The sequence below is a fragment of the Morone saxatilis genome, unplaced genomic scaffold (assembly GCF_004916995.1).
Source record: "Morone saxatilis isolate NCDOM2014 unplaced genomic scaffold, NCSU_SB_2.0 Contig24, whole genome shotgun sequence".
Taxonomy (NCBI): domain Eukaryota; kingdom Metazoa; phylum Chordata; class Actinopteri; family Moronidae; genus Morone; species Morone saxatilis.
This window is the reverse complement of record NW_023339807.1, coordinates 6,554,804-6,571,978: the sequence shown is the minus strand read 5'-3', so window position 1 is coordinate 6,571,978 and position 17,175 is coordinate 6,554,804. Positions and strand designations below refer to the sequence as shown.

General features: G+C 40.4%; 1 protein-coding gene across 1 annotated transcript in view; it reads left to right on the top strand.

The window, feature by feature from the left end:
• The window catches only part of sall3a (spalt-like transcription factor 3a), a 16,195-nt gene extending 6,425 nt beyond the window's left edge, over positions 1-9,770 (top strand). The window contains exons 2-4 of the mRNA XM_035673241.1: positions 3,714-6,869; positions 7,208-7,545; positions 8,128-9,770. Of these exons, the coding sequence (XP_035529134.1) occupies positions 3,714-6,869; positions 7,208-7,545; positions 8,128-8,559 (3,926 nt within the window). The 3' untranslated portion in view covers positions 8,560-9,770. The remainder of the gene's footprint in view (positions 1-3,713; positions 6,870-7,207; positions 7,546-8,127) is intronic.
• Positions 9,771-17,175: the final 7,405 nt, after the last annotated feature.

Here is a 17,175-nt window from a genome sequence, read left to right as displayed (position 1 = left end):
TTTTAAAGGGGCAGAAGGAGGGGTGGTTCTAGTAAGGCTACAAGTGCAGGCACTTTTTTGGAGATGACTGTTATTTACGTCTCTAATAATGTAAAATTAATTCAAAACATCACATTTTGACAAAGATGTTTTAGGTTGAAAATAATTTGAATTTAGGATACCCCTTTTAAATGAAATACCAATGACTTTACCTTATGTTACCAGTGTCATTGTCTGTGTCTGTGTGTGTGTGTGTGTGTGTGTGTGTGTGTGTTCATTAAGTGAATCTGGAAATTGTTAAGAATGGGTGAATTAGTAATTGCTCAATGCTTCGCTCAATGCTCAGCTCTGTGGCTTTCACAGAATCAGTGGAAAGCATGAATACCTCATCTGATATAATATGTCAGATTAGCGGTTTCAGTTAGCATGCCAAAGATTGCTGAGCATGATAGCGGACACACAGATTCAATGTCTACAATCCCCCTATTGACTGCGTTCAGATTAATATTTGCATCTGAGTAAATGAAGACTCTTAAAGGAATGAGAAACGGATTGGATTTTTTTTTCATCCTTTCCTTTCTCATGCTATAGGAAAATCAATACCCCCTGAACACACACACACACACACACTCTCTCTTTTTCACTGTCTTGCAAACACATAACCACAAAATGTCGCCTTTACACAGCTGCACAACACAATGGCACCCCACTGTTTCAGGGTGATTGTGAATGCAAATGGAATTATTTTCATATCGTGAGCATGTACAGTGTTATAATATTTCTAACAAGCATATACAAATAATAAAGTGGCACACCACTGGGGCTACTGTTCTAATATTGAGCAAAATTCCACCTAAATTTTGTATCTTAAATATTTTTTAATGTGACAGTGTTCACATTTTTAATGAGTCTATGAGCTATTAAGGGTGTAGAATTTAATAAAAAAATAAATCTTCATGATATTCCCTTAATCGATGATTTGCTAAAAAAAAAAGAGGACATTTTCAAATGAAAGCAGGAATTTTAAAATTAAGTTCACAAAATGTATTTTAAAGTAGGAAAAATATTTTCTCTTTGTTAGGTCAGAAAAATATAGTTCTTCACTGGGTAAATCTGACAAGGAAGGCCACACTTACACACACTCTAGACAGCACAAAGCATGTGTATGTGTGTATATGTGTTTTTGCTGTTTATCTCCATACATATGCACTTCATTTGTGTGTGTTCTTTGTGTGTCTACGTATGCGTGTGAAAAAAACGTGTCAGTGTGTGTGAGGTCAGAGGCATACAAAGGCCCCCACTTGTAATTGTATGAATGAATAAAAGAGATTGACAGTAATACCATTCTAATAACTAATCAGCTCAACACAATGCCTACTCATTTGCGTTGACCTTTCAACCCTCAATTATGGAAATGAGTTCTTCTGTCCGCTGCTGCGCTAAGGAGATTTTTAGCCTGCTGTCACGTGTCACTGACGTTTCCACTCACTTGCTCCTTTCCACTTCTCAGTTTTTGTTTGGGATTCGAACCTTTTAATGATGGTGCATAATAGAAATTACGAAAATGATCAGTTATATTTTATTTTAATGGAATTTTTATGGAGTTATCTGCTGGAAAATTAAGAAGGAATGTGGCACTGATATTGCGAAAGTATAAATAATGCACAACCCAAAATAAAAATGTGCAGGATTTTACATTTTATTTTCCTTCATTTTTTTATTTTATTTAACATGGCAACCTACATGATTAAGTAAAATAATATCTTGTTTTTTCAGCCCTGCCCCCAGTGAGGATGAGAACACCAAGCCTGTCCAAAGCCTTTCTGTTGATAATTAATTAAGTTACAGACACCAGACCTTGATAGCTCATGCCCCCCTTGGACAGAAATTACAGGAGGAGTGATGAATTTCTTTACTAATGAGTCACTGTAATTGGCACAAATGCTTCATGTCTGCGTCACCATGGCTCGCTCCATTTTAACCTTTGAAATGAGTGTAAGCACTGTATGAATCTCATGAATACTCACTTACAAAGCATAGTAAAAGACATTTAATGTTGAGTAAACATGCGCAGCCTGTAATGTGCAGAGTTTTTAGAGGTAACGTCGCTCTCCACATGTCTTTTTTAGTTCTTGCATTCATAGCTGGCTGGTTAAGCCTATTGGGGGAGCTGCACTCATACGATTAATGGAAGCAAAATTAGCATAAATGTAATCAATTACTTACTTTATTCTGGAATGTTTGTGTGTGTGTTTATATTTGTTTAGATTTACAGTCTTATACATATCGTACAAGTAATTATAAACCCATTTTTCTGCTCTTTTAGTATCTATGAGCCCCCCTTTTTTTAAAGAATTATTAACTCACCTAAGAACTATCAACTTAACCATGTTTTATAGCAGCTAGTTTAGAGTTTCGTGTAATAAATCACTTTTATTTGCAATAATGCCTATTAAATTGTCATAACATTTTTTTTATAGTTTAAAGTGTATATAAAATGGTTTAATTTGTAGATAAATAATTATATTGCCAGATATATGCTGGATCTTTGAGTGTAAACTGAAATAAAATACATGCAGGATGCTGTGGCAGTGATTGAGCACACTTCCTACTCGTAATGAGAGGGAAATATGTATACGGCCGCGAACAACGTATATACACACACACAGAGTATAACTATGCTTAAACACAAAAAATAAACATACAAGGGAGGCCATTTTACATGGTTTTGATCAGGTGTGAATTAGGTTCATGTTCAGAGCTTACGGCTGGCTTGTTTGACTCTTGATGGTTGCATGTGGAAGAGGAAGTGGCTTCCTACAACTGTGATTAAACATGTGTAACTAATCAGAGACTTTGCTGCCATGGCACTAGCATGTAATTTGTAGTCTCATTTCAGAGACCATGGGAGAGGGAGAAAGAGACAGACAGAGAGTGAAAGTAACACTTGGTATTTCTTAACTGAAAGAGAATACTTTGTATTTCAAAACATAAAAAAAAATATTTTAAAAGTTGGAACAATTTTAAATTATTGATATTTATATTTTGGTTGTACTTACTTTAAATGCTCTAATTTAACAGTGAATAGTGCAGGAAATGTATAAGAGCTATAGATTCAATAGATCTCTGCACTTACTTTTGACAACACAATTTTCCTGACGTCATAACAAAAGAGTATTCCAGTATAGAGTCCCTTGCTTAGCCCCAAGGCTAAAGTATTACCTTTGCAATGCTAACTGAAAAGGCCCAGGCATTTGAAATTCAGGTGGAAATGACTGGGCTTGATAGCAGAGGGGAATCCTAATAGGGCCATCAAAGTCCTGATTTGTACCCAACAGATGAGGCAGCTGTGAATTGTATGAAATATTGGAAATCAATAGGTTCTATGGAATTTCATTAAGCGGCAGTATCCACAATTGATAGGCCCTCATAATTTGATGGATTGCTCAAAGAAAATTATTAGCTGGCTCTATGGAGAGGGTGTGAATGCACAAACCTGGGTCTTGAGAATTGGTGAACTAGGGCAATTTGTTCAGAGTAAAAAAATAAAAAGAATATTGATTTTGGTTATGTTAAAAGAGAGAAAAAAAATCAAAGGTTAAATCTTTGCAGCACTGCACTGCAAAATATGTGTGGATTCTTTATTGATTATTTATTCATTAATTCTTCTTTTTTTGTTCCCTCCTCCCTCTCCTTCCCCCCTTCACTCCCCTGACCCCCTCCCCTCCCTTTAGCCCGAGGTGATGTGCTGGATGATGCAGACAGCGGGAATGAGAGCCGCAGTGGCAGTGAGGAGACACATGTATGTGAGAAGTGTTGCGCTGAGTTCTTCAAGTGGTCAGACTTCTGTGAACATTTAAAGAACTGCACCAAAAACCCTCTGGTGCTCATAGTGAATGACAATGAGGACACACCTAACCCCTCCCAAGAGTACCCTACAGAGCCCTCCCCTGTCCCCAGTTGCTCTAGTGAGCAGGCTGACAGTGAGGACCCCAGGGAGGGCAACCACAGTCCTGCTGGCGAGGGGGATGACATCCCAGAGACAGCAACCTTAAATGGGGTCAATGTTATAGAGAAGGAGGACGAGCAGATGGAGCTAGAGCTTTCTCCTGAAAAAAATATGGATCTTGAAGAGAGAGATATGACATCCCCTGAGCCAGATGGCTCTCTACCTCAGCTCAACGATGTTGTCCCCTCCACTGTCACAAGCTACGCCATGCCAAGCACCAATGTTACCTTGGAGACTCTACATGGCACCCGGGTTGCGGTTGCCCAGTTTTCACAGAGTGTAAGGGCAGCAGCAGGCAGTGGGGTTTCCACCATGGCTATTCCCATGATTCTGGACCAGCTGATGGCCCTCCAGCAGCAGCAGATACACCAGCTGCAGCTGATAGAACAGATACGCAGTCAGGTGGCTCTGATGAACAGGCAGTCTGCCTCACAGCCTGCTCTCAACCACCTTCACAGCAATGCTGCTGGAAACCAGGGGTCTGTGTCCTCCTGTGTCCCTCCTGTTGCAAGTCAGCTTCAACTACACAACTTCATCACTCCCCCTGTCCATCAGCTGCCTGTTAGGTTGCCGGCTACTCTCAATGGTCAAGGACCTTCACCCCTGACCTCAACAATAGAGGGTCCTCTCTCTCAAACACCACAAAGTGGTAGTCAGCAGTCTAACTCTTCAATCCCGAGCACATCCTCAAATAACTCGGTGTTTCCCCCACCCAGTGGTACTGGATTGTCATCTTTACTTCCCTCCTGCTCATCCTCAGTCACAAACAACAACATTAGCACTAGTAGTAGTGTAACAGGAAGTGGTGGCATCAGCAGCAGCTCAGCTCTTCCCAGGAACTCCAGCACTCCTCCCTCACTCAGCCACAGTAGCCTCCTGAGCTCTGCCTCTAGTCTACCACTGATACCTCACAGCTCATCCAGCAGCGTTATCTTCCCGAACCCACTGGCCAGCATAGCAGCCACAGCCAATGCGCTCGACCCCCTCTCTGCTCTGATGAAGCACCGCAAGGGGAAGCCCCCAAATGTGTCTGTGTTTGACACTAAGCCCAGCTCCGAGGACCCCTTCTTCAAGCATAAGTGTCGGTTCTGTGCCAAGGTGTTTGGCAGTGACAGCGCCCTACAGATCCACCTGCGTTCCCACACTGGAGAGAGGCCCTACAAATGCAACATATGTGGCAACCGTTTCTCCACCAAGGGAAATCTGAAAGTACACTTCCAGAGGCACAAAGAGAAATACCCACATATTCAGATGAACCCCTACCCTGTGCCAGAGTACCTGGACAACGTGCCCACAAGCTCAGGCATCCCATATGGAATGTCTTTGCCCCCAGAAAAACCGGTAACCACATGGCTAGACAGCAAACCTGTCCTCCCCACAGTTCCCACCTCAGTTGGGCTCCAGCTGCCTCCCACGTTGCCGAGTATGATGGGAGGTTTTGGCGAGTCTCCAAGCCTCACTCCACTCAACAGGTCCCCTCAAAGGCCATCTCCACCATCAAGCGAGTGTGCATCTTTGTCCCCTAATATCATCACTGATTCTGGCATGACCACTACTTCGCCCTCCCCAAAACCCAGCCTAGGGAGTGATGCACCTCCTCTCTTGAAACCTGAAGGTGTTCTCCTGCCCCCAAACTGTTCTACTAGGCCAGGAGAGAACACCACCACCACAACCACAGTATCTCAAGTGGTACTTTCCTCTGCGGTCACCTCCACCACATCGTCCAGCAGTGGCCAGGTCACTGAACCCATCACTAGCCCCAACTCTGTTTCTAACTCTGTCTCCCATCCTGTCCTTCCCATGCTCTCAGACCAGTTTAAGGCCAAGTTTCCTTTTGGAGGCCTCCTAGACTCTATGCAAACCTCAGAGACATCAAAGTTGCAGCAGCTTGTTGAGAATATTGACAAGAAGATGACCGACCCAAACCAGTGTGTCATCTGTCATCGTGTTCTGAGCTGCCAGAGTGCACTCAAGATGCATTACCGCATCCACACTGGTGAGAGACCTTTCAAATGCAAGATATGTGGGCGGGCATTCACCACCAAGGGAAATCTGAAAACACACTTTGGTGTTCACAGATCCAAACCCCCACTTCGAGTCCAGCACTCCTGCCCTATATGTCAGAAGAAGTTCACCAATGCTGTTGTCTTGCAGCAGCACATTCGTATGCACATGGGAGGGCACATCCCCAACACCCCAGTCCCTGAAAGCTTGCAGGAGATGGACACTGACCTCTCCTATGACGAGAAGAGCTTAGATGCGATGAGTAATTATGATGATGACCTTCTGGATGAAATGGAGCAGGCTATGGAAGATGAAGCTGACTTAAAAGAGCTAGAAGTGGACCCATCTAAACCTTATTCACCTGGGAGCTCCCCACCAACTTCCATCATCTCCAGCATTGCAGCAATGGAGAACCAGATGAAGATGATCGACTCCACTGCCAACATGACCCGCGCATTTGGTCAAAAGCTTTCGCAAAATGGCAGCAGCTTTGGGGGAGAGACTGATTGCTTTGCCACTGATTCCCTGTCTGTCGTGGGGGATGCTGAAGGTCAAAGCTTGGGGAGCCCTGCTTTGTCTGAGTCCTCTGGCTCTATGCAGCATTTGTCCCCAGCTCACAGCCATTCTGAGATCCAGCTATCCAAGTCCCCAGCTACACTCAACCATAATAACAATAGCAGTGCCATGACAGCAGAGGAGGGCCAGGAAAACAATACAGCTGGCTTGGCAACAGTGAAGTCGGAAAAATCAGAGACCCCATCTCCGCTTTCTGCAACTGAAGGCACCGGGGCCCTTGACCTGACTGCCACTCAACCTAGCAGGCACTTTATCAAGGAGGAGAGCCACTTCAGCATGCTGTTTCTAAATAGAGATCGAGGTGTGTATGTGCAAAATCAACAAACAAATCATTTATTATATACATATTTAATGTGAAGTTATTACTAAAAATAATGTACCCACAATGACAATATTTACTCAGTATAAATATAAAAGATGATATGATTGGATATGATATATTGATAGCTAGAAAAGGAGTAAATACAGTTAGTACAGTATTATTCACACATTTTAATAATTATTAAATACACAAAACACGTCTTGTTAGCCTTAGTTTTCAAGTCTGACAAATTCAAGCAGCTACCTTGTAGCCATATGGGGTTCCTTTCCACATTTAATTTGAGCTTACTAATATCAATTTGACCTCTTCTTTTTTAGGGCTGAGCACTCCTAATTTGGCTAGCACTGCATCAAACATGATCAAAATGGAAATGAATGGACATGGGAAGTCAGTGTCTCTGAGCGACAACTCTCACCTGCCTGTGAGTATCCAGGTTCCTGCTGCAGCGCCCCAAACCACCATGAGCCCCAGCATCAACCCCATGTTGGCACCCCCGCCTCCACGACGCACTCCTAAGCAGCACAACTGCCACTCATGTGGGAAGAATTTTTCCTCAGCCAGTGCTCTGCAGATCCATGAGCGCACACACACTGGGGAAAAACCTTTTGCCTGCTCTATTTGTGGAAGGGCTTTCACCACAAAAGGCAATCTGAAGGTATGAGCCAGTTTAACATAGCATCAATAAGAATTTTATATAAATGGGGTCATTCTGGTTGCAGATTCACACCATGTAATGTGTCATCACATTGTGTGCTCAATGATGACATTTTATGAATTATGAATCATGAAATTTTAGATTTGTACTACCAGCATGCATTTGAAGTCAGACAATTTCAGATATAACAAATACTTGTATTTACATCTAAAGGGCCTCAACATTTAAAAATGTAATTTATATTAACATGTCTCTTAATATTATTTGAGCAACTCAGCAGAGGCTGAAATGTTGCTGCTACCTTAATGGTTTTGTGATATCTGTTTCATTGCCTAATATCAATTTCCAGCATTTTCCAAATGCACTCTAATATAAAATCTTAGTGTATCACAAAATCATTAAAAAATTAATGCCTATTTGTTTTTATGCTGAATTGTGGCCTTTCCCCTTCTATTCCTGTCGATAAAGTCTTTGTTTATATGTAGTATTTGCTTGGATGTATGTAGGATTTGTGACTTACAATGACACACGTGACACATGATGACGTGACATGACATCTTTTTACTGTCTTGCTAATTTTAGGTTCACATGGGAACACACATGTGGAACAACGCTCCAGCCCGAAGGGGTCGCCGACTGTCTGTGGAGAATCCCATGGCCCTGCTGGGTGGGGATGCCATGAAGTTCAGCGAGATGTTCCAGAAGGATCTGGCGGCTCGGGCCATGAACGTTGACCCGGGCTTCTGGAACCAGTACGCAGCCGCCATCACCAATGGGCTGGCCATGAAGAACAATGAGATCTCTGTGATCCAGAATGGAGGCATCACCCAGCTGCCTGTCAGCCTCGGCGGTGCAGGAATCACTTCGTTGGGAGCCATGCCGGGAGGAATGGACCGTGTTCACACGGGCAGCAGCCCTCCCATGACGGGTATGGAGAAGGCTGGTCTGGATGTTGGGGCCAGCCGCCCCTTCTCCAGATTTATGGAGGAGAACAAAGAGATTGGGATCAATTAAAAAGACTTTTCTGTATTATTCCAAGGTAGGCATTTGGCAAAGACAAAGAGTCTAACAACAAGGAAAGAAAAACTGCTGATCCAGTCTGAACTCATGCGTACTATATTATGTACAGATTAAATATTTTTTGTTTGGTTTTGGAAATATAGTATTTAGTATTGATTAGAGGTCTTTGCCTTTCACCCATTCCCTCCTCACTTGATATTTCGCCTATACGAAGAATACTTTGTCTCTTGTTTGAGAATATGTCGTCTTGCAAGATTTGCATGGTACTTATTGGTTTTTATCAGTATGTTTGACTGCTTTTATGAATTCTTTTGAAAACCAGGATCCTGCCTCAGTTACGATGGGCAAGCATCTTGTCTGGACAGGACTAAAACAGAAAAGAACAGAGATTTGTTAAAAGACAGTCTGGCCTTTGTCTGGCTACCTTGTTTATGATTGCTCTTTTAAATATAAAAGGGCCATGGATAGACTGAAGAAAAGTATAGTGTTTCTGTGCTCGCCTGATATTTTTTTTCTCATGAACTAGAAAACTTGAAAAAAATAATGTTTGAACTATTTTAATCTTTACATTTAGTCTCCCAGCATTGTCTTATAATATTGTCCTGTGTCTTTAGTATTTATGATATTGACAAAAAAGCGGGTATACAAAAATATATTTAATGGCCCAAGCATTTTATTGATTCATTTTTTTTCTAAACTGCAGGCTTCACTGATGAATATCTCTTTCAATAAAGACAATATGTCGTTTGAGTTGAACAACAGAGAAAATGGTAGGTTTTATTTGGATATCTGTTGAGACTATGTGTATCTTACACAGTAAAGAGGCTAGAGATATCCGAAGCTGCTATGACCACAACCCTGCTTTTAACCTTTGTAAAAAGAAAAAAGAAGTGATCCTTTTGAAGAAATATCTATGTATAGAAATACAGACAAATCTAAAACAGGTATGCATATTTTGTATCACATAAAAATAGACATCATGAGTTGAGAGTATTTGTCATGTTTGTGAATGCACTTTTTAAAAACAAGACGTTTTGTCTGTGAGTTACCGTTAACCTTTTGACTGAGCTATCTATCACATGCTGTTTTCATTGTTTTCAGCGTACCTACTCCTACAATTTGCAGAGTCGGTTCTCTGTTATTGCATCTGTGCTACTTGTCAGAGTGCAAACTCATCACTCAATCAAAACCTTCTTAAATAAAAAAAAGAGAACAGGTGTGTGTTTGAATCGCTTCCTTATCTGCATCATGTCTTCTCCTTCTCTGTCACCCTTTTATTTCCATAAATTAAAATTGCAATACCAGATACATATGATCAAATCAATGACAAGGTCTCTATTAACACTATCATTATTATTGTTATTTAAATTTCTCTGAATCCTTTTTTTCACTCATGCATATTATTATTCAATATGTTGGAGCTGAAAAGATTAAGGTAGAAGGATATATCTATATATATATATATATATATTGTTTTTTTGTTTTGTTTGTGTGTGTAGTGTGGGCCTAACTGACCAGCAGAGCATCTAGTATCTAAAGTAATAATAATAAAAAAGGATTATTATGTAAATTGTTCTAAAATCATTCACATTTAAATTTATGCAAACAACTTTTTTTATTTGGCATTTTACTATTAAATTCACTAATAAATTAAAAGTTAGTTAGTTTTAGTTCCTGGACACTCAAAAATCATGGCCATTTATTCTCAGAAAAGAAATATGCCTTCTTTTTTGGGACACATTTTTGAGCACAGTTCCCAGACATTTTATGGTGTCTTGGGAAACATTTTCCTCCAAAAAATTATATTCTCTGTTTAATTTGGTTTTTAAATAATTGTTTTTTTGCATTGAGCTTTTTTTCATTTGTGAAGAAAAGATTGTTGAATAACTCGTATTAAGTTTGGATTATTACTGTGTGTGTGTGTGTGTTCTCTTGTCTAGATCAACACAAACATTTGAAAAAAAAATCACACAACTGGAGCTGAAGATATGTTGTCTTTCTTTACATCCTGGAAATCCACTAATATGTAAATGTAATTAAACCATCAGAACCATAATAATATATTCAGTAGTTAGACACACACAAAAAAAGATTTCTAATAATTTGCAATGAAAGCACAAAATGCTGTATCATGAAATCTAATTGTTTTCCTGATAAGGTTATTCCAGGCAAAAGCAGTTATCCTTCGTAGAATTTATATATTAAATCTATTACAATCATAAAAACTAAAACTACATATTTATACATTTAGTGTGTGGAGAGAATCATAATCTTGATAATGATTTTCACATTACAATACTACATAATATGACTACATTATAAATCTTTTTGCCCGAGAGTGCCAAGGCATTTCACTTCATAAGTAAGATGTCTTCCTGCTGCTGTGGCAATATAAACATGTGAGACAGTGCTGTGTCAGTCGCGTATGCCATGTGGGATTCAGTGAAATCATTGTGCATATGTGTGTGTGTCTGCATGTGCGCATGTGTGTGTGTGAGTGTTAACAGTAAAGCAATGGTGGCCTCCTCCCTCTGGTGCAGTACACAAGACACATGGTCCACATGTGTGCGAACACACACACAATCTCAAACTCCCACACAAATACCCATGTTCTCACTTTCTCAAACATAAAAAAGACAAGTCAGAATTACATCAAATATTCTTAGAGACGTTGAAAATAAAAAGTCCCTGCTGTGAACGCCGTGCAGCCACATCAGGTGCAAGATGAAAGTTAATGGTAACTTTAATCACTGGGAACAAAAGAGTTTTTCCATGCTTATCTGTGGCCATTGGACTGGCAGATGTGATTTGCATGACTATAGCTTTGATCCTGAATTCCTCACTATATAAAGTAAGATAACCATGACTTTAAAGTCATTTTCATGTCAGTCTGTAGAACATGGCAATAAATTATTCTTGGAGACAAAAATTAAATATTGGAAGCCACTCCAAAACAAATCTGAAGATCTGATTTCAAAATGTCCTCTGTGGTCACCCATCCTGTCCATTTAAATTAGTGCCTGCAGGGTTTCTACCTGGTGTTTCCAAGCATGTTTGATGTATAGCTATTAGACATGATAATTACCTGAGCCACTCCGGAAACCTTAAAGCTGCAAAAATGTAATAACATATATTAGGAGAAATATGCATTATCAGGGCAACAATATACAGCTTGACTCCTATTGCAAAGCAAGCAGACCAACCGGCCCATTATCCACTGCAGCTTAAGTGATGATTGGTTCTGCTTACATCAGCTTTCACCACTGAGCCATAAGTGTTTATTTTTGTGTTATTTTTCTCTTGACTTTCACACACATATTACTTTTCATGTTGATGAATCAGAGTTAAGTCTGTCCTCGGGAGCTCTTCGGGCTGATTCGGTAATGTGCGCTGCCGTTTAGCCCATTGTTTGACATTGCGCTGTCAGCTGATCATGCAGGCTTAGTCAGTGGAATTGTCAAGTAATGAAGAAATTTCATACGGACTGTTTTTCTCTATGAAGGCACTTATTTTGCTCATATCTGAGTGGGAACAAAATACATTCCACTCATTCTTAGACTCATGCGCTCGCATTTAGCAAATGATTTTGCAGACAGCCAGTATACATGCATGTAAAGACTGTTGTTTGACACTCTAAATGGCAATTCTTCTCAAATTTATAATATAATTCAATAGGCTGTTGCTGTTCATAGAAATACTCTGTGAAGGAGAGTTGTTTTTCCTCAAGTGATTTCAATTATGATGCCTTTCCAGCTCAACATGGGGTTAAATGAGGTTATAAATATGACACTGTTGCATTGTTATTTCCATAACAAGACTTCAGCATGTTACCCAGATTATTTTTTTCCATTAAGCAATACATTACAATGGAATGTCTAACATGTGAAGAGCAATTTTATTTTACTGTTAAAAACAGAATTTTTATGAGGCACCAGGGGAACGCAGACAAGGAATTATTTGAGGTGTGTCCATTTAAGAGGATTTAACAAGTATAATTTTAGAGTGGGTTACAAGGCTAATTGTCCAGAAGTAAACATGTCTTTCCATTTCTTTTGGATATTTTTTTCTTGTCTTGAAATGTGGCAGCTTTCCTCACACAGAGAAAATTGCTTGGCCTTTTTTGTTTTATCTGCACTTCACTTGTGTTTGTGTGCTACCTGTTTGAAGTGAATATGTGTGACATTTGGGCATGGCACGGTGTGAACAGACAGGCCATCATTGGGACGGGGCTGTCGGCTGTTTGTTTAATGCCCTGCCTACTGTGAAAGTCTCCCTGAAACAGGCGCAGTAAATATCCCCATTGATCCAGAGGCAGGGGGCCCTACGATGATGTAGTGGCGAAGAGCCACAGGAGTAAATCTAACCGACAGTAATCCAATCCCATTCTCAAGGCTCTGGGATCTGAGATAGGTGCTTTAAATCCAAAAGTGTGCCTTTTTGCACAATTTCTCTGCCTTTGCCAGTGCTGCTTCTCCTGTTTTTTACTTCCATGTCTCAGCTCTTCAGTCAATCCATAGTTTCTTGGGGTGCTTCGCTAGCTATCCTTTATATTTGTTGAAATCCCATAATGATGCCGCAAACTCAGCCTCATGCTCATTCCACTGTCAAACTCACTCCCACACTTACTTTTGCTTGTCTAAAGCATGTGCATCCATCTGAAGTACAAACTCCAAAGTTAAGAGAGTGTGAAAGGTGTGTGTGTGTGTGTGTGTGTGTGTGTGTGATAACACTCCTCAGGTAATCACTGTTCTCTGTGGATGGTAGAGGGATACACTGGAAACTCTGAAACCCCATTAGGCTGGAATTTCCCTTTGATGGCCAAAAGCTGCCTACCTAGCGCTTGACTGGTTGCTTGGCTGCTCTAGCAAGTGTTAGTTTTCATGCAGGCTCTCAAGATGACAAAGTTACGCACTCCAGATCCCCTGGAATAGGATTGTGTGGTTTACAAATTCAGATTCTTTCCTGTATGGATTGTTGAGAGTTGCTGAAGCGTGGTGCACTTTAGCCTGGTGAGCATTTTGAAACATTAACAGTTTGGTAGAGCGAGGCATCAACAGTTTGGTATTGCTCACCAAAGAAGATGCCTGTGGTTGCTAGTTCACATCAGAATTCTTGTTAATGGACTATTGCATGCATCCAACCGTAGTCAGTGGTTATTATAACCTACTGTACATTTAACACCACTCACCACAGAGTGTTAAGAGAGTGCGGAGGATTCAGAAAGTTAGGGGGAAACACCATTATCATATTTAGGTGATAAAACCGGAGTACCTTTGGCATTAGTGCTGTGGCATTTTTGACATTCATGTACATCTGAGATGAAAATGAAACGGCTTTGTGTGCCTGTGTGTGTGTGTGTGTTTTAGTACATCTTTCAGCTAACAGCTCCAGCTCTTCTTTGAGAAATGTGAGCAGAGAAAACCCCCTTGACTTTTGGTCACTTCTCATAATACTTTTAAATTGATACACCTAGTAGGCCTCTATACTAACAAAGAGCCACTGTATATCCATCTCTGAAAGTCTAACTGGCTGGTCAGAAACAGGTTGAAGGACACTCCTCTTGCCATGTTGCCGAGGTCTACTCAAGGTGGGGGTGGGTTTATCTTTTGCAGTTAGGTGTTTAAAGAAAGCGGGAAAAAGAAGCTTGGGTAAAGGCGGGGGTGTTTTGGAAAATCAATGAATGCGTGGGACATAGTGGTGGTCCACCTGAAAGGGAACACGTCATCAATTAAACAAACTTGGCGAACAGGGCCAATTCATCAGAGAGCGGCGTGGATCAGCTATTGGGTTCAGCTTCAACGTGACAAATGCCGGACCTCCTCTGTGTGCCCAAGGTTGCCGATCGATAGAGATCATCATTGTGATGTGGCCTTTTATCTCACAACCTGCTCCCTCAAGCCTTATATTATTCTATTCCCAACACAGAGATCTCACAGGAGAAGGAGGGGTGAGAAGGGCACGAGCCTGATTGTATCTTTTATTCTCAGAACGTATGGGCATTATTTGTTCAAACTGTTTTCATGGCTTTTGATGATCACCCTGAAGCAGGAAAGTTTTGAGAATTCTTGCTGGGTTTCTTACCTGCTGTTGCAGTTTGTTTCATCTTGGGATTATTCCCTGGCAGATGAATATCACTCTGGTTAACATGTGGTTGCTCGCTGAGGGACTGACTCCTCTCAACATAAGCCTGCTCCCCCTCAGCGGCACTTATTCAAATGTGTCAAATCCGGCTGAGAGGAAAGCCTCCTGGGCTTCTATTGATCTGTACCATTATGGAATTCCATGCCAATAAACTGCCATGACTTACTGTAACAGTCCAATGATTAGGCTCCACTTCAGTCACATGACCGTGGAGAGCTTCCTCATTATCAGAGGCCATTATGAGAAAATTGAGTTTTGCAATTGAGTTATGCAATGATAAATATTGACTTATTTCAGCTTTAATTGGCTGGTTTAACTGTGTTATTGGTTCATGGGCCTATAGAGTTGCCAGTAATTGCAGTGTTGTTATGTGCATCATGATCCACTCTTTTGACTTTTTTTCAACCCTCCTTTTATGAAGCCATGACAGACACACACCAACTTTGGTGCAATATTTGAATTTCTGAAATAGCATCTTAAAATAGACTGATGAGAAAGATAAGATAAGATATTCCTTTATTCTATGCACTTACAGGAGTAAATTCGGTTGACACAGCAGCATAGGGCAAAGTAGTGCAAAAACAGAGAAGAAAGAATATCACAATAAACATATTACTAATATTATTAATATTAGACGATATAAAAATATAAATGAAAGTATATACACTATGCATTGTTCAAGTGTCTTCAGTGGACCACATTTAGGTGTTCAAATATACATACAGTTGTTTGTTCAAAATTTCCAGTAACTTTTCCCATATAAGAAGAATTTAGAGTGACAAGGTGCAAGGTACACAGCTAAAGGTCCCTCTTGTTTTTTGGCAGAGTGGATCACTTTCACCGGCTGAAAAAGTTTAAGGTTTTAGATAAGCACCCACTGACATGAACTGCCTTTTTAGTCTGGCAATTTTCTCAACCCAGCCAATCACATTGAAAATGTAGCCAGAGAGCAACAAAAACCACGCAGAAAGTGTGGAGAAACTGTTTTATCCCGTACCATACACATTCTCTGCTGCACAGGACGTGGTGTGTTTTAGGATAAGGTTTAGAACTGCTGGTAAGTTCCATTTAACATGAACATGCCAGTAGCACAAATATTTTGCAAACTACCACATCAAGCATGTTTTGGCCATAAACTACTTGCAGTTTCAGTCTATATATGCTAATTTCTTACATGTCCTACAGTCTAACTTTGTCAAATCTGTTCAGCTCCTCTCAAGTACTGAAACTTTACACCTGGGCTGTAGTGTAAAATATGCATGCGGACACTATCAGTTACATGCTTCTAGCCTGCTCCAGCTGGGAGAAATTGAGGATATTACAACTCACTCTGTGTTTCACCAGCCAGCCCCAGTTTCCCAACACTGATTTGAACCAGTCTCTGCTATCTGCTCTTCATTAGATGAGATTTCAGCCCTGCTAGTAGCTGCAGGAATGAATAAAGGCACGGCTTGCAAAACTACTCCAGCAGTAGCACTTGACAAATATGGCAGAGTGGGCTGTTGTTCTGTTCCTACTGGAATCAAATGCTAACATGTGTAGCTTAACATACAGCTGTTATTATTTTAACAACTCAATTTAATGCTGATCTCAGGTTTCACATTTTTTTGAGATCCTATCACCACATGTTAACTTTAGATTCAGTGAGTGTTATATATCACTGTATAATGGGGACTTAAAAGTAATACATGCTATTATAATGTATGCTATTACAGTTATAAGAGTAAATCAAGTTTGTTGTATCCATCCTTATATAAGTGATCACAATACACTTTTGGTTGCATACTCTTACATACTTTTAACTTCATTTTTATAACATTTCCTTGAGAAAATAAACATCTATTGGGCTTTGTTGTGACTGCTAAAAGCAAAAGAGAACTATACAGAAGAATGAGTGCAGAGCCCTGATATTGCACTGCATGGGCCTTGAAACGCATCAGTGTGCATTCAAATATAAGACCATCCTCAGCAGGTCCTGCGACACTCTTGACTCATACTGTTTTTGATGCAGCCAGATTGTGAACAGTACTTGCTGATGTATGGAATTTGAAGAGTTCAGAGTTGTCACTGTCAGTGATTGACATGATGAGAGGATCAATGTGAAAGCCTTCCTGCCAAGCAATAATCCATCCAAACTGATCACGCTTAAAATTGCCTGGGGGTATTGATTACATGTGCAAGCCCAGAAAACACCGTAAGCACTGTGCAATAATAATCAAGTTGGCTAAGGAGGCAGATTGTTTTTCCCTTTCCTCTTTGGCATTGCTCATTCTCTTCATTTCATATACACTGCATTAAAAGCTTCCTTGAACAACTTGGGTCATTTGGTTATTTTGCCCAGTTTGTGAGAGATCGTCTTGGAAACCTTACACTGTGTGTTCATGTTAACACTTAAGCATGCAACAGCACTGTGATACCAAAACCAGAGATGTAAAGATGCAGCTATTGTTCTAGTGGTCATAAAAAAGT